Genomic DNA, 24,468 nt, shown 5'->3' with positions numbered 1-24,468 from the left:
CTGGATGTAATTTAAAGGAACTATCCAGGTATGGTCTGGGCTTTTTCTCATAAAATTGTGCTCCATCTGATGAGCAAGAAATTATTTACCCATGAGTTACTGTGTGACGCAACTTCCTGTTATTTTTCATGGCTGAGTGGTTGCACTGTGGGTACAAATTCAGTACATCTACCCAAATTTGGGTTTCAATCACGTATGTCCATCATTTTAAAAAAAAAATCAAAGAAAAAAATAAACCCAATTTTATTTTCAGAAAACAGGTAGAAATTACCATACATTAATACAAAAAGACCAAAAACACTTTGGAAAAAAAAGAAAAGAAAAAAGTATTTCCTGAAGGCAATATTAAAATTACTGTAATGTAGGAAAAAAGAGCACCTGAAGTTCACTGTGTGGGGAATTTAATTCAGGACATTTTACAAGCTGGGGATATTGAGGGTTAATTAAATCTGAAACAGACTGAATTGGGAATGTTTAAAAAAAAAAAAAGATAAAAGAAAAGATAAAATGCATCTCCTACTCTTTAGTTTAAAGGTAAACTCAGCAATATGTCACTGCAGCTTCTGTAACCCAAACAAGATGAAGAAGGTTGACTCCTAAAAGGACATATTTAGCCCAATTCATGAATTTGATCCACATCACTTTTTTTTTTAAACAACAAATCACTGAGTCTACCTTTATTAATCCATCGTTCAGCTCCTCAGACCTCCATTTCAATCCTCTTGTGTAAAATTCTCTCCGCACTAGACCAAACCAGTCCGCTGATCCACCTCCATCCTAACTCAGCCTGATGATCTCAAACCTGTTGGGCACCTTCTCTTTTAGAGGCTGAGGCAGACGTTCACCCTCTCCCTCACCCGTCTCCCTCACCACTTCCTGAGCCTCGTTTTCTGACCCTCCTTGTACTCCCTGTCCCGTGTCTGTTTGTTTATCCTTGGGACATTCCCCATTGTAGGTCTTGACGTAATCTTCGACACGCCAGCCCCTGAACTCCTGCGGCTCTGAGCAGGTCAGTCCGGTGTAATAGACGCCGGGGTGGTGCTTGAGCCAATAGATCAAGTAGTGGATGTTGTAGTCGCAGATCCACGGGTTGTTCTCCAGTGAGAGCTTCCGTAGGAAGTAGAGGTCCTCCAGCACGCCGTACTGGAAGTGATGGAGGCTGTTGTTGGACAGATCAAGCTCACGGAGGTACAGCAGGCCTGCAAACGCAGCTAGGAGGGAAAAAAAAAAACAAGCCAAGTTAGATGCCATCTCATGTTGCTGTTTGAATATCAAAAAAACGTTGTCCTTTGTCCTCCTGTCAGAGGACTGATGATTTTTTTTTTTTTTACCTGTGTGTCTTATTTCTTCACGTTTTCATAAAGCAAGAGCCAAGAAGTATTTTAGTTATCAACAAATAATCACATGACTATGTAATGTGAAAGACGCCACATTGAATTACCACACAACTGCAGTTCTTATTAGTACTTACGATTATTAGCCTCTTTCAGCTTGTTGTTTTGGTTGCTTCTGTTTTTTTTTTGTTTTTTTTTATCAACCCCATTTCAGCTGAAGCTGGTTGTTTTCAAAGAGAAAGTTTGTATATATTTCTGTACACTACCGGCCCATCACCAGACAAAACACTGATGGGAGTTAGGAACTACAGGAAGATATATTGTCAAGAGTGTTGAACAAAATCAAAGGTAAAAGTTAAGTCAACATCGGATTAGGTGCTTCAGTTGAATACATTGTTCCGTGTCTTATATAAGCATTCCTTAAATGCCAGCAAAAAATCTTGCAAAGCAAAAGTCTTTTTCATTGTGTTGTGGATTTCTTCTGCCCCCAAATGGCCTAAAACAAAGCTGTTTAACAATGTTGTTTTAATGAATCGCATCCTTATAGTCCGTTGCTTTTAAAGAAAACACCCAGAATAGTCAAACACAACATTGTTGCTGTCCGATGACAAATCCATATGCCCAAAATGCAAGTCTTTCAGGAGTGAGTAACGATATACCTTGAGCTGGTTGATTCTGAAATATTATAAAATATTAGAATGCTTCTATTGCACCTAATCTTTCCAATAAAGTAAAAACATTGTACTCGTCAAAATTGCAGTTACAACTTTGTTTTTAGGTAACTGTTGCAATTCATAGTGTGGCAAGTGTTATCTGAACTATGCTGAAAATGACACTTTGTTACAGATTAAAAGGCAGTTGCACTTTCTTAATAAACTACATGTAAATAATTAAAGTGAATTTAACAGCTAAACCCAAAACCTGAATAGATAAATGGACAGTGACTTTGAGTTGGACTTCATCATCACCAAAATCCAACTAATTTGAGTTAAAAAGGTGACTGCTGAGGTCCTTGAATTGTTCCAGATATTGTGAGCAGTCTGGTTTCTAGTGTGTACACATGCATTCATGTTTGTGTGTGTGTTTGGAGGATTAAATTAATGGAGACGATTTCATGCTGTCCACTAGCCTTTGGCCCAGCTTTGATGTTTACAGAGCAGAAGGGGAGAGGGGAGGACAATGGGAGGAGGAGCAAGAGTGTGTGGCGCATATAGAAGGAGACAAATATGGTGAGAACAAATACTATTTTTTTTAAACTGAAGCTAGGTACTGAGATCTTTTCAGTGTCCATAGTAACAGATAATATAATCATTCAGCTCAGAGGATAGAACAGATAGAGGGAACTATAGCAGAGGGAGGAGGAGTAATGTCAGAGTCAGGGACGCTCCTGGTTCACCTCTCCTGTCTTATCTCTCCACTCATGAGAACGGCTCTCCCAAATTGGCTACTGTTCATTACTTTTCGGAGCCACTATGACCACAGGAAGCCCCACTCTGCTCTACTTTTTATGGTATTTTCCCAGGAACTGAAATCAGCAAATCTTTTCATCTCATTCTCTGCCAGAGACCTAAAAGCATCTTTTAAAAAAAAAGCCACCCTTTTTTTCCCCCCTTACCTAGCTGCTGTGAAATGTCTGTTCTTTCCATCTGTCCTTTGTTTCGAGCCCTCCTGATCTCACCGTCTTGTCAGAGTCTCACTTACAGAAGCAATAAAAACAATACAAGTTGGATAGTCTGCACTGAGTTTGGAGTTCCAGATGGGTGGCTCCCTGCATATTGTGACAAATCCTAAAATATCAAGTTATCAGTCGGAGGAAAGTGCGGAAAATTACCTTCTAAATGTACTGGACTTTCCTGTGACTGTGTAAACAACTGTTTCGTCTATTTTGGGGTTTGCCTGGCCAAGAAAAACCACAGTGATCTGGCGTAAGAATTGGTCAAAACCAACACTGAAAGAAGATTACAAATAATTGTGCATCTGCATTGTGCACCAGAGACGTTTGTGCTCTATTTTCATTCATGTTTCTTTTTCCTTCTCTGGTCATCCCCTGCATGAAAAGCATAAATAACCCACCTTTTTTATTTGACTCTGAAAATGAGCTTGATTAGAGGAGGGGGCGAGGATTAAGACCACATGTCAGCAGCTATCAAATGCTCTCCGAATTTATTGTTTTGGTTTCCCAATAGCTTTAGAGACACCAGAGCGAGCTGCAGTAGATTGTTTACATGTGTTGCAGGGTAGTGAACTGGACTGCAAGCATTTGTAGAGGAGTTCCCTTCTGGGCAGGAAGACATGAGCCCAGACATTATTATCATCATTAGCTTGGTGAGAGTAATGAATCTGCATTTTTTTAATGGCGCTGCTCTGTTGCTGAGGCAGACTTGGTGTTCAGAGTAGCTACTGCTTCAATAAGATTGATCTCTGGAGGACTGAATGTTCTAGTTTTTCCACAAGAAACTACCTAAACATTTTACAACCTTCACTTTAATCTGAGATGTGTTGCCACATTTCAAAAAGGCTCAACCTTAACCTAATCCTGATTCATTATTTAGAAATAAACATGTCAATGGCACCTGTTTTTTCACCTATATGTGTATTCTGTATGTTTTGGTGTGTGTGTATTGCTTGTGTTAATCTGTGGCTGTTAATGTAGCTCACTGCAAGACGTGTGCACTGCTCTTGTAACAAATAAATCCCAATGATGTGTCCTGACTACATCTATAGAAATATAATTTTCTACATGTGGATACTTTGCAAAATCTGATCTCGCATATAAAAGCCATGTTCAAAGTGTCACGTATGTTGAACTTATCACTTTAGCCAATCCTGTTGTGTCAGTGAAGTCACTCTGGCACTGAAGCAGAAACAAAAGTGAACTTTTGACTATGTTGTCATCTTCACCAAACATCTGCCCGACAGCCAGAAGCAAATACCTCAGTGGCCATAGTATAATGATACAATTTTACTTGTTTCAGACCAGCACCTTTCACCTGCCGTGCTTTCCCACTTCTGCTCAAATGCATCCACTTGACCCATTCGTTTCCTCAGTACAAGCCATATACCACCAGTTCACCTCCACCATTTGGTTTGTTCCAAACAGCAGGAACTGTTTGGGCCTGAGATGTTTGATGCTGTTCCTGATAAAGCTCATCAGGCAAAATGTCTGAGCTGTGGATTTGGCTTCATTCCCTGAGCCGTGACAGTAAAAGTTATTTGTGTAACCAGACGTACATTCTGGTGTGTGCGTTCTGAAGGTGGGATCGTTGTGTTACCTGTGTCTATACGGTGCAGGCTGTTGTTGCTCAGGTTGAGCAGCTTGAGGTCTTTGGACAGCAGGAACTGTTTGGGCCTGAGATGTTTGATGCTGTTGCTGGACAGATCCATCTTCACGATGTCAGATGGTAGGTCAGATGGGATGTGATTCAAATCTGCAGAGGGAGAAAAATGGAGAAACTTTCAGTCTTTATCTCTGAAAGGAGCTGACAGCAGGAGAGAATGTTTACTGTCCTTTAAAAGCAAATGGTATCCATCCTATACCAGAACATTCGAAGAACTATTTCCTCATCTCTTAACCAAAATGTAACCAAGAGTCAGTCAACCTCAGGCAGCTGTTTGAGGCATGTGTAAGATATTGATTCTAACCCTTTGACTTTGACATCGAACGAGCCGCAGTTATTGGTGAATCAGGTAGAGGCAGTAGCTTCTTCTACATTATCAGCTCGACAACTGATTCTTTGTTGGAAACAGGCAGCGTTACCATCCCACATACGCTGAGTGGAGGTGATGGCAAATCTAAAACTTGAGCAGTGTTAAATTTACCATACAAGGCCAGTCTTAAAACTTCTACACACAAATCTCCCTCTGCTAGTATCTGCTAGTGTAACAAACAAGCCTAAACCTTTCCCTTTCTTTCTTTTGGTATTTTGATTTATTTAATTTCTATCATTGGTGAGCACAATTAGTATAAGTGTATATAAATATGTGATAGTATGTATAAATGTTAGATTCATTCATCTATCACTTTGTTTTTTTTAATTTGTGCAACACAGTTGAAATCAATACAAACATTTGAATAAACAATAGTGTGCAAAAGGTTCAACTTAACATTTGGTGCATCCATGTATACTTGCTGATAGATTTACAGGTCTGAGACAGATGTGCAGAACAAATGAGATCTGAACAAAGATCGAACAGACCCGGAATCAGAAGAGCCGGAAATCCAATCTGTCTGCATCTTTAAATGTTTTCAAGATGTTTTGTGGGTTGTGCAGGACATTTGACATTTTCAAGATGGACTCAAGGGTGACATCATGTGTAACACTATTTCACTTATGTGCCAAGCAGGATATTTATTTTTCTTCCAAACACACACATTTGTCTTTTGAAGACTTTAATTCATCAAACAGTGAGTCCTACATATTCTGATCTCGATAGCAGAGCATCTCTGGAGTTTTAAATCCCACGCTCAGGCACATATTATAAATGTCATATCATCTCCGCAATGTTAGGCCAGTTGAAACATAGATTTGATACGTTTAATCCAAAACTACAAAAAAAAAGAAGAGCTGAAACTTAAATGCACACCAACGATGAACAGATCAGAGTTTGTGTTAAGAGATTGCGCAAGCTCTACTTATGGATCAAAGCCTTTTGAAGGTATTTTAACAGGTTATGAATTTTATTTTGTTGTTCCCTCAGTCATTACTTCACCTGTCTGTGTGCAACAACATGAAGATCCCTGAAACTAGAGGCCACATCTCCTGTCCCAATCACTTTGTTTAAAGCACAGTAGGTGGCCTGTGCACGCTGCATCACGATGAACATGGGTGTTTGTTTTTAAAGAAAAATGGTTGCAGATGAGGGGAAACCTGAGTGTGTTTAGGCAGCTAGTATTGCCTAAGATATAATCAAACTGTTTATTTTGATCTAAAATAACTGCTGCATTTGTAAATAAAAAATAAAAATATTGTGTATGATATGCATGTGGTAAAGCGTTCATACTAGCTTCCTGCCTGTATTTGTTTTCACCATCTGCACCATTTTACCAGAAGAATGCTTATAGACAGTGTTATTGTGCAGATGTTGCAGTATTTATGCACACATTTTACTGCCACAGATGTTGCGGCCCGTTATCACAAAGGCATGGTGCCATAAATCATCAGTGACTCTATGAAAACACAATTACACACACACACACACACACACACACACACACACACACACACACACATACTCAGATATAGCCAAATATACTGAGGAAGTATAATTATTATTGTTCTGTGATGTGATGGCTGATGAATGTGAAACAAGCAGAGACTTTTACAAAAGCAGGACCAGACTTTGGAGACTCTTCAGTTCCATGTTGTGAGCTGTCAGTCCTCCAGTGAGAACTGCTCCTCTGAATAGTCCAAAGGGAATCCCTGTCTGCTTTAGGTGTACATGTGTCTACAACACATTCAGATGGGGAAACAAAAAAAAAAGGATGGAAAAACGCGATCACTCTAACATCAGACTCAAATTCCCAGGCTCTTTTGAGAAATCAAACTTCATCCCTTTGGAACAAAAACAAATAGTCTCTGTCCAAGAGACATGCATCTGTGGTCTTCTGTGTTTTACAGTGGACAAGAATAATCTCCCACACACTGTGTATTCAGCAGTAACAGTAGTTTAAAACACGATAAGTGGTGTCTGTGACCAGAAGGCCTTATTTTCCTCTGGGTAAGACCGTTTAAAAAACAGTAACATTGATATAGAGATACTATCTTTTGTTGTAATCTTTTAGCATTGCTTCCTGAAGCTAAATGTGTTTTCAGGAAGTCAGACGTTTTATCAGGAGTCTTTGGGTTATCTTGTGATTTTTAACAGCGTAAATATATCTTTAACATCTGTTAATGCACACCTCCATTAACCGGACTGCTGACAGAGAGAGGGAGAAAGAGAGAGTCAGTCATTCAATACCAGGTTTGGACTGAGCTTTTTCTGAATCTGCTGGAGTCATTATACATCTGTGAACATCTGTTCCCCTTGGACATTTTTGTCAAAAAAAAAAGAGCTTTCTGCACTGTTACTACCTGCAAAAATCTCTTCCAAGTCTTTCTTTTTTATATATATAAATATATATAAAACTCTGCAATAAATTCTGCTTGTTTGTTACATTTCTCAGTTATTTTAACATTTCTTATATATAAACTGTCAATTTTATTGCCTGCTTTTTGTCAACGTGCAAGGATTAAATTACTTTTGCAGTAATTTAGTCAACCGGTTGCCAAAACATGGAGGTCCAGCTATAAGTAATGACACACGGAGGTCAAACATTTGTTAAAACACCTGGAGTATGCATTGCAGTAAATGTACAGCAGTATTTGCATAGCTTCAATAGATAAAACAAAGCTATTTCCATGATTTAGTACGAGTGCAGCCCATTAATCTGGACAGAGTGGGTATAGGTTAGCACTGCTGGTGATTTACATGGACATGTAAAGTTAAGTATAAGTCTGTAGCCTGAGTCTTTTCTTCACCTCATATTCTGTAATATATATATTGCAGCATTGCTACCATTGTCACTTCTGCAGAACGTGAAATATACATCTACTCCAGAGCTTTTATATTTACTTTGCGCATGACTACCAAGCCTATTTGGAGCAGGCCTTGCAATTTCATACTGTTTAGACAGCAGAAGAGGAAGCAGTTCATTTTTTACAGTGCTGACATGATTACCCAGGGGTCAACTGTGCGTAGTACAGTGAATTCATGCAGTTGGGACCCACGCCTCAGCCTTGACAGGGGGAAAGATTGATTTCCATGTTTTCTTCAGTTTTATGCAGATTATGTGCAGAACAGGTAACATTAGGTAGCAGTGAATTAGTCCACATTTAGCGTGTGCCTGATGACGCTTCAACCTTCGCTGCTAAACTGTTTACAGTTGAGTTATTGTGGTGGTGGGGTGTGGTTTGGCTCAGCTGCAGGAGGGACTGATTGGGAGAGTGGTTCAGGGCACGGTGCCTGGAAGGGGCTTAATTAGCCCCAGCTGAATCACATCCCTGATTGTCCCTCCCGAACCCAGATAAAACCCACACAGGTCACCAGATGAGCGAGGGAGGACGGAGTAGCAGGGTGGCTGCTTGAGAAAAAAGACAGAAATTGTGGAGTATTCATGGTTCGTTTGTATTGGGTGGAATAAACACCTTGGAAACCTTACATCGGCTGACTGTTGTTGTCCGTGCTGGAAAGAACCCACTGGTGATAGCGAGATGCATGTCACAGTTATGAAGCAAGACGAGTGGTTTAATGGCATCAAAGGAAATACAGTTTAACATGATTGTGTTGTATATGCAGTAATCACACAATAGGAAAAGAAGTAAGATTATTCTGTTTATTATCGTCAAACTCAGGCCGAAACAAAACACTGAACAACGTTGGGGTTTTCTCATCATTAAAGTTAAACAAGCAAGATGACATAACATATTATTTCTATACGTTCCAATTGTGCATGTGGATTTTGCATACAAGGTATGCTTGTTTCTTTTGCCTGAATAATGACAGAGAATTTATTGCACAAAGCCCTGATGGCAGAAGTGAAGCTTTTTCTAAATGTGCTGACAACTCCGCTGACTGAATATTATATCTATTACAATTATATATAATGGTGCTAGTAGCCAAGTCCTCCCTGACAGTGATGGTCTCGTGGATTTAGGTCATGGTAAATTGATCTGATCTGTTCTGTTTTCACATCGTTTTACACCTCAGTAGCACAGTTCCCCGTGTGGACAGGACACTGAGACTTCTGCAGAAAACCTTTTTGGCATGCAAAAGTCTGCAGTTATACCCTGCTATTAGTACAGAGTGATGTCTGATACTGTCCTCTCTCATTCATGCTCTCTACCTCTTCCTATGATGACACAATGGAAGATTTTTGTTTTTGTTTTCTCCTGACTATCTGCCCTCTCTCTCTCTCTCTCTCTCTCTCTCTCTCTCTCTCTCTCTGATCCAGGAAGTCCAGGGAGAGCATGACATAATAACGTGCGTGTGAGTGTGTGTGCAGTCGACTCACCATACTGTATATGACTCACTTTTCGGCTGCCTACCCAGCTGGCCTGAAGGTTTCACACAGGATTTATGATACATCTGAAACCTACGATTTATGGTACAGTCAGGAAGGCAAAGTCTAGGAACCAAACAATCAACACGGTGTGGCTGGGTTTCTGAGCAACACCATAACATCTGGGGGAGAAAAACGAACTAGCTGGTTTTGCTCTAGTGTGACACATCTGGCATGTGCATGTCTGGTGTTTTACAATGTTCAGAATGAGGGATGGTTTACTCAGTACAATACAGTATAATTCATTGCTACTTCTTTAAGATAACGTTCCTTTTTTGCGCTAGTGTTGCTGTGAGGGAGACCTCTGCTTTAAACTGCATGTTGATGGTTTGCAATATACACAGGGCGTTCCTAACTACCTGTGCAGCTAACTTTGTTTGACTGTTACCATTGAACCCAGCTGAACTGCATGTGGTATGCTTAAACATATGTTATGTAGCAAAAAATCCACATACAAATTTACCTCTAAACAATTATTTAACTGGTTGCTGTAATTCTAAATATTAACAAAATGACTAATGACTTTGTGGGAAACAGTTTTCTACCCCCCCTGTTCCAGCGGTTGTAAATGATTGTGCACAAAAATTGAGGATTTCTATTCCTTAAACTTGCATAACAAGCCTGACTTCTGAGAGGACAACAAATCCAGGTCATATAGAATTTGGAAGGAGCTCAATAATGTGTCCATTATATAAAAGGGAAGGAATTAGATGGGAGATGTTGATGTTAACACAGAGTAACTCTTAAAGTCCAAGTCCCATCTTGGGACACAGCCTGAAAAACTCCAACCACTTGGAGACTGAAATATGTTGTGGTTCACCTCAGAGTAACAGCCTTCAAACCAGAAGAAGGGAAGACATAAAGACTGGGGAGGAAAACACAGTATGAGATAGACAAGAAGAAAAAATATTTTTAACGACACACAGATCAGAATATATTTCCACTCTGATCTGAGTTTTCCAGCTATTTCTGACTCCCTGCTTGTTCATGTAAAGTCCAACACTCATGTTCACCCTCTGTGCAGCCTGGTTTCACTTTAGTTACACTTCAATTTTTCATTTTTGGCGCATTTCTCTCTCCAGGTAAAATCAAGCAGCTCCATATAATCCGAGAGAGACACGGGGAGTTGAGGTTAAGTGAATGCAAATTGATAGGTTATGAATTTGTATATCATATTACATTATAACTCAAGGTGTTCAAGGCTATGTAATATTACAGCATACCAAACTCTGGTCCACATCTGTAAGTGTTTAGATGGAAAGACAGACAAAAGGAAGGGGAGCATGGAAGTATAATGATATAACTACATGAGATTAGATTTCACACAGCTAATACAACAATTTTGACTGATGAAAGCAATCGTGCTGGGATCCAGTGAAGACAAAATAACAAAATGAAAAGGCTGGTATCAACTCCCAGAACACCAGTAGGAGCATCCTTTCAAATGAAAAGCACAGAAAGCATGTACATAATGTCACGCACTGCAGCTGCAGTATATTAATCAAAAATTGACACATTACATAGCTTTAATGGTGTGGTATGGTTTTGAAGGAGGCAGGATGGAGAGAATTAAAACTGGGCATAAAAAAAAGAGATAAATGGAATAATCAGCCTTTGAGAAAAATAAGAGAAACCTTCTGGTGGTTCAGATAAAGAATTGATTAAAAATTCATACTGTAAAAAAAAAAAGAATTCGGAAAATATGCAAAAAGCTTCCTTGGGCATTTACACAATACAGACGCTGCATTGTGTGGTTTTGGCCTGTCGATGCTCTGTGAAAGATCGCTTTCTCTGAGGGACATAAACTTGCCATTTATAGATGCATTCAGTTGCTCGTTTTAATGTGGGACTTTTCTTGGTCTGAATCGTGGACACAGACAATCTTTCATCTTAGTGTGTTGAACAGTGTGTTGAGTTCTGTGGAAAGCAAGAAAACAACAAAGCAGAGAAGATGAGAGAGCAGCTAAATATAAAGAGCCCAGATAAAAGTAACCAAGAGCAATCGATCTGCTCAAATTCAGAAATGGTCATGTCTGCCTCTTTGAAAAGACATTTTGGAGCAGTCACTGCAACTATGATAGCAGACTCATAGCGGCAGTTTTGCACAGGGAGAGGACCACATGAAAACAGAAAGAAAGCAGGAGAAAAACTCACTTTCCCTTGTCTCATGTTTTTATTTTGACTGAAGGTGCTTTTACACCTATCTTCTTTGGATTTTTAAGTTTGGTTCAAACCAAACTTAAAAGTCCAAGTGTGAAGGATGCCTCAGACCTGAAACCAATCCAGGAATGAACTGACCCATGGTTCGGTTTGTTTGCAGAAGGAAAAACATTTTTGGATGTTTCGGACTTTCAGACCAATTACAGGAAGTTTAGCCAGGCTATTGTCACCCACTAATAGAAGAAGAAAAAGACAAGTAGAGATGTGAAAAAGAGCCTCAGTAGCAGCACATAAGGAGAAGAGGAGACAAAGCATTTAATTGTAATTTGGGCTGACTATTATAAATATAGCGGCAACAAATTTAATCTTTTCTCCATTGAAATGGAAATGCCAATGTCAGCCATACACCCGTCGACAAACCAAACAATGTCAAGTAGAGGGAGACGCAGCCCACGTGGGTTATGATGACAGGACGAAGGTGTGTCATGCAAAGTGATGCTTTGTGTGCCACAAAAACTAACCGGATGAACAATGTAATGTAAAAATGTAAAATGTGAATCTCGATTCACTTAGGTGTCATGCTAACTACTTGTTAAAACTGAGAACACAAATTGAGATACATCTTATTCATACAACATGACACGAAGGAATCACAACAGGACGCCAGAAATATTATAAAATGAAGTGAAAGAAGTTGCTTTTTAATACAAATCTGTGCATGTATGATATGCATGAAAGGCCAGACTTTCACTCTAACCTTTCCACCAGAAGCTGCTGTGAGTTTGAAAAAAAAAAAAAGCCACAACCAATCTCAGAGGTCCTTCCCACCCTGTGAGGCACAGACAGTTCATGCACCAACTTAATAAAACAAACATGTCTGCTTGCAGTCTGGTTGAAACCAAAACAGCAAAAGTAACTCCCGGGCCCAATTTTGCTGGACAAGTAAGCGTGAGAGTGCTGAGCAAACCTAACAAATGTACCTTTTATGTAAGGTAACCCACTCCTCTGCCAGGGCAGCCCATTTGTCTGGATGTTTTGGACAGAGAAATTATTTTTTGTTCCACATGACAGCTGTCCAAGAGGCAGCCAAGCTGCAGCTCAACAATTAACACTGATTGATTTCACTGGTGTTTGGCTGCAAATGAACAGTTTCAGGTGCAGAAAAAAACGTAATGATACTTTATGTGAGTTTATGTCACTAGTCATATTTGGTTTGTTCCAAGCTGACTCATATCTGTGGACTGGCAGCTATTGGGTTTTTCTAGTGCATTTGTGATTGACTGATTGATGATTACAGTTCATGTCTGCAGGCTCTGAGGCTGTACTTAGGCCCAGCAGCATTTTGAGCTAAAAGCTAACTTCAGCATGCTAACAGATGTAATATTTACCATATTCACCATCTTAACATGCTAACACTTCCTTGTATTCACTAAGCCCCAAGCAACAAAATTAAGAAGTGAGGCAATTTTTGATTTCCCCCCACCACACATTACTTGGAAAAGGAGCGTTGGTAAAATGGTGGTTAAAATTTTCACAAGCTCTGCAAAATGACTCCTTTTAGTATTATCAATTTGATTCATTCAGTCCAGATTTATTTGTTGAATCCCATGAATGTCTGCAGAAAATTTAATGGCAATCCATCTTATAGTTGGTGAGATGCTTCAATCTGGACAGACCACCATTCACAGAGCAATGCTGCTGACAGGCAAAAAGGTACCCAGTGCTGCCATAACTGCATCGTGTGTCAGACGTGTTGTGTGTTATTGTGTAATTTCACAATATTTAACGTGAAATAACACAGGATAGTCACAGCGATACAGAGCTAGACATTCTCTCACCTTTGTTGCTGCAGTCCAGCAGAGGTTTGGGAAACATGTAGGTGCGGCACAAAGCAGTGGCCTCTGGCTTCAGTTTTATCGGTGGAGGCCTCGGTCGCGATCCCTCTCCATCCACCGGCTTCCTGTCCGCACACAATGAGTCCACATCCAGCTTTTTCAGCTTCTGGCCCATCATCGAATGAGGCTCTGCACACTTGGCGTAGTTGCCCAGGTTGCGGTTGCTCGGCACCTGCAGGGTTCTGATCAGGCTGTCTAGTGGGCAGAGGCAGCTCCAGGGGTTGTCATAGACACGGAGGTAGGTGAGGCGTGGCAGAGGGAGCAGGAACTCCTCAGCGGCAGATTTCAGTTGGTTGTGCTGCAGGAGCAGGGTGGTGAGCTGGGAGAGGCCACTGAACGCACCATCCTCCACCATGGAGATGTCGTTCTGCTGGAGGTCCAAGCTCTTCAGCCTGGTAAACTGAGTGAACATGTTGTCTCTTAAAACCTAAAGGGGGAGATGTGAACCGTCAGCAAATGTTTTTCGTGGATCTAGGCCTGTATTGTGACATTTACCAGCTGCCAAGAATTGATTCAATTCTTTCATTCATCACACACCAAGGCTTGTCATCCCACTCATTTAGACAGGCCTTTATATCTGGAAAACCCTGACAGGTTGACACTGCAGTGCAATCACCATGCTAGCTGGGAAGCTAAATTAGCTCTGAGCAAATCAAATGGTTTCCAATCTTAAATTTTTTTTTTTCCAGTTTGCCCAGTAAAGCCACAAGCAAGATGCCTCCAAGTAGCAGCCGTGACATCAAACATTGGTTTCATAGCCTCAAGTCTGGCATTTTCACAATCTTGTGTTTTTTGGAGCCAGAAGTGATCATGTTTGGAAAAGCTGGATAGGAGTGACAGGTTAATCTGACTCAGAACCAGAGGACACTCTGCCCACCGATCTATACGGGAAACCTGACTGTACCCCAGACATGTCAATCAAACCAGACACGTCCCCTTATATACCTCTTTGTGGCCTAATATCTAATTAATGATGGAAATATTTTTAGAAGAACCACCGGAACACTGATCAGACAGAGTGAATTTAACTAATGATGCCTTAATGACTGGTGGGGAAAAAAAATCGTTAACATTGTATTTCATGAGTGAAGTTAACATTTCTTGGATGAGAGTCTATTGGAGGCAGAGTTTTTTGGGGGCCAATCCCTAGTGGCCCTCAGTGGTATTGCACTTTAAGACCAATAGACTACATCCATTTTTATATCCAGGCTATGGATCCTTTACATAATCAGATAACACTTTCTAAATTCAGTTTACTCTGTGAAAAAAGTCTTAATTAAACAACCAGATGTATACTGTGTGGACTCATGGGCAGGAAGAACAGAGTAGTTTTTCTAAGCTTTTTAGTGGACACAAATTCCTAAATTCTCTGAAAGCAGGACTTTTGAGAGCGATGAGAGTAAAACAAAATAGGAAAATTGCAGCCTGTAAAACTCCAATAATGAGCTTTATAAAATGCATAATTACAACCACAAACAACACCTGTCACATTACACGTTTTAAATATAAAGTACAAAATAGATACGTTACAGCTTGTAGTGCAAACTTCAGGTTATGGCTTTATAACTCAGATTATAGCTTTATGCTATAATTATGCAAAATCCATCAGGACCAGACACAGCAAGCAAAAAAAAACAACCAAAAACCACTTTGGTCATCTTTCCTTCACTAATTATACTAACTTTTTACTGCTGTAATTCCTTTGTCTTTGTTTATTACCTCGCTGCATCGGATTTTGTTTTGCTTCTTTCAACACCTGTGACACACACATCCTGTGTGCTCACTCAGACACGCAAAAACCTGCATGCACTCAAATGTAGAGGAATAGTCTTTGATCTCTGCCCCAAATAAATGGCGAGCAGATGCTCATGGTATCAACAAGCTTGCCAGGTTTATATTCAGTGTAAGGCACGCGAGACACTTAACGCTGAGATAATTAATGTAAAGAACCTCACTTTTAACACAAACTTGTAGGAAACATTCACAGAGTTTGTTAAGTGTTATTAATTTTGTTATATAGCTTCCCTGGAGTAGGTGTGTCGAGTAACTTTTCCGTAATAACAGAGGAAATCTGGCTGTAAATACCTGAATCTTATTCCTTGCCAGCAGTAGGTGGTGAATATCTTTGGGCCAGTCCTGCATCACAGTGGTCAGCTGCCTGTTCTGGCAGTCCAGGTACTTCTCTCCTGCCTCCATGTATTCCTTACACTCCTGAGTTTGGCGCCTCGAGACCCCAGCCCTGCCTCTGCCCCGTACTCGGCCCCAGTCGCCCTTCTCCACAGCCTTTGACCGAGGGCCTCTCCGGGGCTCGGCTGACCGGAGGAGCAGCAAGAGGAGGAAGGTAGCGAGGAGATGCATGGCGATAGAAGAGAGGAAGTTCTGCCCCTTGTTAATCAGGTCAACCTTGGAAGATTGTTGTCGGAAGATTTGTGTGGCGGGACACAGGAGGCCGGTCACAGCTGTGTGTACGAAGAGAAAAACAGGAAGAGAGGGAAAATTAAGTTTTCAAAAGGTCTTCAATGAAAGCAATACATTTACAACACTTGTGAGAAGAATGTTTTGAAAAAAAAGAAAAGTAAAAGTTTACAAGTGAAGAGAGTTTGAATCTGTATGGTAAAATGTTAAGGAGTTTGTGCTGGTTGAGAGATGATGACAATTAAAGTGGTAAAACCACACGTGGAAAGAATAGAGGAAAGGTAGAGTGGGAGTCGAGAGGGAGTGAGGAAGAGAAAACAGGAAAAAGGCTTTGGAGGAAAAGAAAGACATTTGGTACATGTTAACATATCAAAGGTTAAAAACGTGGTTAAAATATAGAGCGGTTTTCTCTGTTGTCTACCTCCAATTGAACAAACTCAAATGATTTCTCTTGCTGACATCATTTTAAACAGACTTAGTCTCATTTTGATGACAAATTCTCAAATAGTCTTACTCTTTTTCTGTTGGGGAGCATTTGTGTGTATTGAATGTTGGAATCATTGCGTTTTAACAAATCCCTCGCAAAAAAATACATCTGAAATTTATGTTTTCATTTGTGAAAGTCAACTTGTACTTATATCTGAATTTAAGCAAGACCTCTCTGCTGTAATCGGATTTGGTTATGCTTAAGTAACTAAAAGATTTGCTTAGTTAGAAATAATGTCCTGCCTGGTTAAACAGTTTGACAGTAGAGGTATCATCTCTGTTAGGTTGTCCGGAAACCAACGGAAACTCCCATGAAGTTACAGCACCTGGCCAAGTCACAATACTGCACACAATTGCTGCTGTAAAACCATAAGTCAACGTTTTTACACTTTTGTTTTTGTATGGATTTAATGACATATAATGTCATAATTGGTGCTGATTAGAAAGAATAATAAGTAGATGTGGTATCCTTTGAACATCTCCCTGTTTAAAGGCTTTATGTGAAGCTAACTAAGCTGAACGTAGCTTAATTTTTACTGTACCTCAGAGAAAAGGAATTTTTCCCAAAATTTGACCATGCCTTAAAGCACCTATCTGACAGCACCTTAGTGACTGTGTGTCTTGCTCTTCCTTGCAGCCTTGATTTCTTGCCATTTGTACTGCCAAACTGAAACTATCATCAGCCACAAAAATGAACATTCCAAGAATGGAAATATCAGAATTTATAGCTCAATAATGATGGTAACGATCATTTTTCTGCTACACAGACACTTGTTCTGAGCTCGCTGCCTATGACAATGACTGTGTCTATGTGTGTGTGTGTATTGGTTGTATGGCAAAATAAGTGAGTCATGGGTCCCCTGTGTGATCAGAGTCAAAATGGCAGGGCCCAAGATTCTGCCAAGAAACACTGCGCGCGCACACACACACACACACACACACACACACACACACACACACACACACACACACACACACACACACACACACACGCTCACTCAATCCAACTGTACCAAACCGCAGCCCTCTTACCGTCTTCCAGTCTCACAGAGTGGAACAAACCTGTCAATGCAGATGGTGTCGTTCCATTGTGAATAGCAGACTGGGCATGTACGCTAGCTACAGACAGAAACAGCTGAGAATGTATCTGGGGACACACTTTCCAGCTCGCTGATCATTCTGCAACTGTCCAACTATCAATCACTTCAAATGAAGCAAACATGAAAGTTCAATTTCTTTTGCAGAAACTGTCACATCCAACAATACACTAGTGAGCTGTTTCTCCAATCTCAACAAAAATTTCGTGAAGTGGTCTTTTCAGGCACCAGCTATCAGTGTGTATATGTTTGTGTCTGTCTTTGTTCCTTCACTGTATTTATGTACTGTATTTATGCTGTAGATTGTTGTGTTTGTGTCTGCCATATGCTATGCTTGGACACCCTATATCAACTGCACAGCACATGTTCTTGTGTCTGTGTTACATGACACAAGAACATCTGCTGTGCAGCTGATGAGAGACATGTTTCAACACAAGGAGAGACTCATGCTACAAACTCCAGACTAGACAAGACTGAGGTGGAAAGCATGGAGAGAAGTCTTGAGTAGACCCAGACACTGCTTTCAGGTTAAGTCAGTTGTTCAAGGGGGGAAACTTGGCGTTAGTATTGATTGCCTAAAGGTTTCATTGACGTTTTAGTTAGATGGGAAAATGATATCACTCTCATTTCTGTAAATAAATATGAAGCAAAAGTCAGCAGCTGGTTAGCTTAGCATAAATATCTCACATGTGCACTCATTGACTCTGAGGATGTTAATGACACCACAAGAGGGTAAAACCTGGAACTCCTTTCCACTATGTTAGAATTGAAGAAGCCTTTTGGATGAAGGGCGAAATATCTATTCAAGAAAGTCAGAAAAGTTCAATTACTTTTGGATGACACTTGGAATAACAAGCAAATGTCACGTTTGAAACAGGCTAATATAACCATTCACTTTCATTGCAAAAGAGACATTTTTTCTCCACTTCCTCTGTAACCATTGAACCATCACAAAGTCATTTGAACCACTGCTGGTACTAGTCAGATCTTTTCCACATCTCAGCTGTTCAGCAGGAAAAGTCCAGCCCTTCTTAGAATATAGCCACGGTCAGCCTGCAACATCCAACACACATTACGGCTGTGACCATAACAAACCCACTCAGGGCCAAACCCATCCATGCGGTTCAACTCATGGGCATACCAGCCCAAATTAGCCCTTTTAATCTTGTGTCATGTCCCACCCTACATCCCACTGGTCAGTCTGTGCCAACCCAAAGCAGTCTTAAAAATATCTGTCTTCCATCCAGCAGAAAGACCTCTGTTTTTTTTCCCTCAGGGACCCTGCTCTAAATGTGCAGACTGTTTTTGCTGCCCCTGTCATCTGTCCTGTACCAAAATAAAGTTTGGTCTACATATAAAATATAATAGTAACATATCTCTCAGTTTTGATTATGTAAAAATAGACTTGTGGAAAGAGTCTGAGGCTTGAAAAATAAAAAGTTGCTTTTGTATGTTTCATACTTTATGTAGAGTAGTGCCATATTTGGATGACAGTTTTATCAGTTTCCTCAGTTTAGCAAAGGACCTCCATGCTTACGAGAGTGTAGTTTAAAAGCCTTGGGGTCACTCTGTTAACGGTGATGTTGTTTGGTTTTTATATTGGGTGCTAATTATTTGACATTTTATTTATAACATTCCTGGCTCAACCACATCGGGTGGATTTTTCAAGCAGACCATAATCAGGCAGAACAGCCTGAGAGCCATTCAAAGATTTGTACTTGTAACACTGAGAGTATGATGATGTCATCAGTTGTGATAAAGATTGAGCGTATCCTTGTGTATCCAACCGCTGAGCAAATGGAAAAATCATTATTTGATCATTTGCATTAATACTTTCTAAAAAAAAATGTTTCATTAAGCCATAGCAATTTACCAAGTCTGATTAGTAAAAGACAGCAAGTCCTCGGCACAAATGTACTCTCAATCAAAACAAACCACTGAATAAATAGTTATATGTCTGCTGTGTTTCTCTGGGTGGAATTTGTTTTGGGGAACAGTGCACAGGGAGTGTAGACTTATAGATAGAGCTGAATATCTATTGGTACTGATACCGGTATCGATACCTTGACTTTGATACTGGTTCCTGAACAATCCTTTTTTTCGATGAGAATTTTATAAAATCCATTTTAAGAAAAAGAAAATGACATTACATGTTAAGGTACAAATCTTTATGTTTCATGCATTTTAGAGGGGGAGAGTGTAAGCAAGGCTGTTTTGAGTAGCTACAATTAAATGATGTCCCTTAAACGTCTCACATCGAAACTAACACCAAACGCAATGTTACCAAACAACTCACGTGCTATGGGTAGATGCTAGCTTACCAACTGTGCACAGATAATCCTCCAACTACTGCACCCTACCCAGGCAGGTATATGGTCCAAAATTAGTTGCAACTCATATTTAGTGTTATTAATTGATGAGAGCATCAACTCAAAGTGTGACATGTACAGTAGCACACTACCTACTGTACATTATGTACATTCTGTATAATGCAGTGTTGTGAGTGTTGCATAATGTGTTTTGACCAGAATTTTGGGGTGACATTAGCCAAGACAAGAGAAAGTTGAAACACAAAGAGGTGGAGGTAAAAGTGCAAATGTGTGAATTAAGCAGCGGACACACGCAGACACAGTAGAAAAAACGGTCTATTATAACAATATATTTACGTATATAGACATAAAGAGAGACATGTATACTGCAGTCATCCATGCAGAGACTGGAAGAAGAACACATGGTCTGTCTTTGTGTGCCTGTGTATGTTTTCTGAGTTGTCTGTGTGGGCTGAAATGGGTCATTTGGCTTCACCAGACCATAGGAAACACAGACAGGTTGGCCTCTAACACCATCACAAACCACCTACATCAGGAAGAGTGGGTGAGAGAAGAAGGCGACACTGACTGCGATCAGGAGAAATACAGATGGTCACAGGCTTGGAAACCATTTGCAAACAGTGTTTCAGACTGAAAAGAAACTACTGGGAGAAAGTGAAAAGCCCTGGGAAAGTCGTAAGGACAAGATTTACAGAAAGTATCATCATGTCAGCTAAAGGGAGATTCCACTGGCAGAGAGGGGAGACTTGTTTTGTTCCGTTAACCCAGGAACAGACAAGAAAAACAATTTCATTTCTAACAAACTGGAGAAAGAGGCAACAGCAATGTGGTAGACCTCATCTGATTTAATTTGTGACTTTCATTCAGACTCCAGTCAAAAATGTTGAAAACATGTTTGACAAAGGTTTTGGCTCCCACTGCTCTGGCACCCAATCGGGTGTCGAGACTTTAGTCCTAAACTGCTCATGACCTTCTGTATTTTTTCCCCATCACTGCAGGGACATTACATGATGAAGGTATGTGATCCTGGCTTACCATACAATATCAAAATGAAGTGCAAACCAGGCAGTGCAAACACGACTTGGAGACTGAAGAATAACCAAGACCTACTCATAAAAGTCGTATCCATACTAATTCATATCACAGTCTCTAATCAGCACAGCCTTGAAAATGCAGAGTCGCTACCTGCACCGGTTTCCCACAAAGGATCTTCATGCTCCAGTAACACTGGCCACTGGGGATGGAAAGAGCTCAGACATCCAGAGGAAACAGCTCAGAAACACAAGGGTCACTGTGTTACCCAGAGAAAGCGAGAACAAGAAGGGAAGGCTGTAAAAACAAGACTGAACTTTTTTCCCCTCTAGGTTTCAAGGAAAAATGAAAAAAATTCAGCTTCTATCCAAGTTGCATGAGCAGAGAAGCCGTAAGTCGGTCAATCGGCCAGTTAATTGCAAGAAAAAGTGAGAGAAAATTGGAGAGCAGGAACAAGGAGTGAGCTTATAGGTGAGCTTTTTTCATTTCATATGCCAGAAAGCCTCCCGGTAAGCTGACCTGACTCTGTTTCCTTTGGGCTAAGTTTCCCGTGTGTGTGTGTGTGTGTGTGTGTGTGTGTGTGTGTGTGTGTGTGTGTGTGTGTGTGTGTGTGTGTGTGTGTGTCTGTCCAAAGGACTGTGGCTGACAGACCTGCCATCAAGCTATAGCAAAGAAACGGGGAGGGATACAGGGAAAGAATGAGAGTGCAGACTGTGACAGAGGAGAGGAGGAAAAACAAGTCTAATCACGAAGCCTGAGGATGAAAAAGTGACAGAAACAGACATGTGCTGTGGAGAGCATGCAGGAAAGAATCCTCACACATCCCTGAGAGCCTAATTGAAACCAGACAAGTTAATTTCTGCGGCAAAGGAAAGTCAAGAGGGACACAGAAAAAAGAAAGTCTGGAGAGAGAAGGAGACTTTAGTTTTTCAGGGAGTCAGAGGTGCCCCCCCTCCATGTTCTAAAACTGCTAACGATAAAACACTCAACTTCATGGGATTATTCTGGAGCTAAAAATGTGTCAGGTAGATAAATTCTGGGGCAGAAAAACAAATAGTTTGGGAAGCTATTCATTTAAACGCTATGCAGTGTTTTACTGTGTTTAGTAATCTATTACAAAATCTTGAGTTTCTGCTTCATTAGAATAAGGTAGTTAAAAAGCTGTCACGAGTTGTTTAACAAAGCTCAAACAAACACACAATTACAAAGTCTTCCCCCACTGCCTGGCTACGCTGACTGACTGGTCTGGATTAGTGCCAGACACATCTTGGTGATTACACACACACACAGACACACACACACACACATTCATGTGGATTCTCCCACTCATGCCCGCACTCTTGTTACTACAAAGAGCTTTACTTAACTGCAGCAAGCTGAAACAGCAGAAAGTTCGGTACAAGGGATTCATACACTTTGTAATCGGAGTAAACTTGCAAGTGAAGCACATTTCTCTTTCCCCCCTTTTATTTTCTCGGAGCAGAATTCCGGAGTGAAACACACACACACACACACGCACACGCACACACACACACACACACACACACACACACACACACACACACAGACACCTAAACAACCTGCAAGTATACTGGACATGCATCCAGCAGCTGTACAGTAAACTCCCCTTTTTGCAATCCTGAAGTCAATATTTTGAAAATCTGCAGATGGCGCATGGCTGAGAGAAAATTCTATTCATTTTTTTAACAAGATAAAGAACTAGCTGTGTATTCATGAGTCATTTAGTGGGCATGGCTACCCATAAATCTTTCATTAGAGTATAAAAAGAGGGTCCAAGTGGAGAAATTAGCCCCTCACTCTGGTAGAAGTGGTGGTCAGCCCTATAGCTGTCATGTCAGTGTGAGTGGGACCACCAGCCAGTTACATAACAGAAGCAGTAAGGAAGCATCTTAAAACAAGCAATTTAAGGTTTTTTTGTTTTGTTGTTGCTGCAGAGGTTATCTGCCTCTGTGGGGAAATTAAGATGAATGCCCGGATGCAATGCTCCCCCTCCACCCCGCATAAACTTGGCAGCTCTTCAACAACTCAAATGCAATTTTTGTCGTAGAAACAAAGAGGCTTACATCAGCAGTTCCTCAGCTGCAAGGCTGGAACAAGGTTCAGCTTCAAGGAAATCTTTAAAACAAGATTTCATGTTTTTGTTCGTGCTTGTTTGTCAGCTATGTGTCCATTTTCCAATAAGTGCTGTTTAGTGCTACAGCATAAATGTTATGAACTGATGGTATATCAGTAGCTCAGCTCTGTCCATTCATATCTCCACACTTGCATTGCCATCTTGCTTGTGTAAAAGACATCTAAACTGCAATAATTTCATCATGTCTGATGGTAAATTCACACTTTCTGATGTTGTTGCTGCATTTGCTGTAATTTATCTCTTAATTGCTTATCATGAAGCAATTAGGACATTTTCAGCATGACCCAGTTGTACTCATTCTTTGTCTCTACATTGACTCTCAGTGCATGCCTCCAAATGTCTAAGGAACAAAGGAGCAAAAAAAAAAAAAAGGAGGCGAGTGATATGTCTTGTAAGACGTTAAAAAATATGACAAAAAAGAGGTAGAAGTAATCCTTTGGTATATTATAGGATACTCTGTAACCTTGTACCTATTTTACTTCAAGATTAAATTAAATTAATTAGCTGTCGGAAATCAGATTTTATTACCAAGAAATATGCCGTGCATGGTGCCAAGTCATAGTTGCCAAACATGTTTTATTGCATATTGGACAATGGTTGAGCAAGAGTGATTTGGGGATTAGCGGTTGTTTCAGCTGTATAATCTCATGTAGGTAGATAGATCGGATGTGCTTTGGTATGATAGCAAGGTTTCAGTCCTACCTGTGCAGGGTGAGAATCTGGCTCGGGCTCACCCACTAGGACCTGCAGATCTCCGGTTGGTCCTGCGTCCCAGGCTCCTGATCCTGTCATGAGCGCTGCATCCAAGCCAAGAAAATCTGCCTGGCTGCCTGTAAATTTGGAGCCTGAAAGTGAGGGACGAACGAGTGGCTCCTTCTTCTCTCTTTCCTTCTCTCTCTCTCTCTCTCTCTCTCTCTCTCTCTCTCTCTCTCTCTCCCCCTTGCTTTTCACCCACTCAGCTGGATCGCGCTGAGTGTGAAGAGAGAGACAGAGAGACGGACCGTGAGCAGAGTAAAACTGATTCTCATAGGAGCCACAAGGCTGTGTCTGGTTTAGCATTGTACACACACACACACACACACACACACACACACACACACACACACACACACACACACGTGTGGGAGGGCTGCCTTGCAACCCTCCCCTGGTCCCCTCTGTTAAACCGGTGGATTTACTTCAGGATAGGCTGCAAAGATAGACTTAAGAGAAAGAGAAAGGGAGATCGAGCTTCTGGGTGACACAAAAGCAAAACACTCATCCACCACTACAAACACGCGTGTCCGTTTCGTTCGTTAGTCAAGTGAGTCAGTCCACAGCTTTGGTTCAGACTGGGGTATCTGAGCTGTTGGATGGTATATCATTACATTTTATACTGAAATTTTAGTCCCCAGAGGATAAACTCTATTAACTTTGGCGTACCCTGGTTTATTTCTAGCACCACCAGCAGCTTGACATCTGTTTTT

The 24,468-nt window shown here is 40.7% G+C and overlaps 1 protein-coding gene across 1 annotated transcript; it reads right to left on the bottom strand.

The window, feature by feature from the left end:
• Nucleotides 1-242: 242 nt before the first annotated feature.
• Nucleotides 243-24,018, bottom strand: lrrc17 (leucine rich repeat containing 17). Its single transcript, XM_069156964.1, has 5 exons — nt 23,705-24,018; nt 15,573-15,946; nt 13,431-13,914; nt 4,607-4,762; nt 243-1,211 (listed from the first exon to the last, which is right to left on the bottom strand). The coding sequence occupies exons 2-5, from the start codon at nt 15,843-15,845 to the stop codon at nt 778-780; spliced, it is 1,347 nt and encodes a 448-aa protein (XP_069013065.1). The 5' UTR covers nt 15,846-15,946; nt 23,705-24,018; the 3' UTR covers nt 243-777.
• Between the last annotated feature and the right edge of the window lie 450 nt (nt 24,019-24,468).

Source organism: Embiotoca jacksoni, unplaced genomic scaffold (genome assembly GCF_022577435.1).
Source record: "Embiotoca jacksoni isolate LCO1_2020_lvr unplaced genomic scaffold, fEmbJac1.0.p SCAF_21, whole genome shotgun sequence".
NCBI lineage: Eukaryota > Metazoa > Chordata > Actinopteri > Embiotocidae > Embiotoca > Embiotoca jacksoni.
This window is presented reverse-complemented; position numbering and strand designations above follow the sequence as displayed.

Coding starts and splice junctions, on each gene's coding strand:
- lrrc17 (XM_069156964.1), bottom strand. CDS start 15,845: ATGCATCTCCTCGCTACCTTCCTCCTCTTGCTGCTCCTCCGGTCAGCC. Junction 13,915..15,572: donor TGGCAAGGAATAAGATTCAG/GTATTTACAGCC, acceptor CTCCCCCTTTAG/GTTTTAAGAGACAACATGTT. Junction 1,212..4,606: donor CCTGCACCGTATAGACACAG/GTAACACAACGA, acceptor TTTCCCTCCTAG/CTGCGTTTGCAGGCCTGCTG.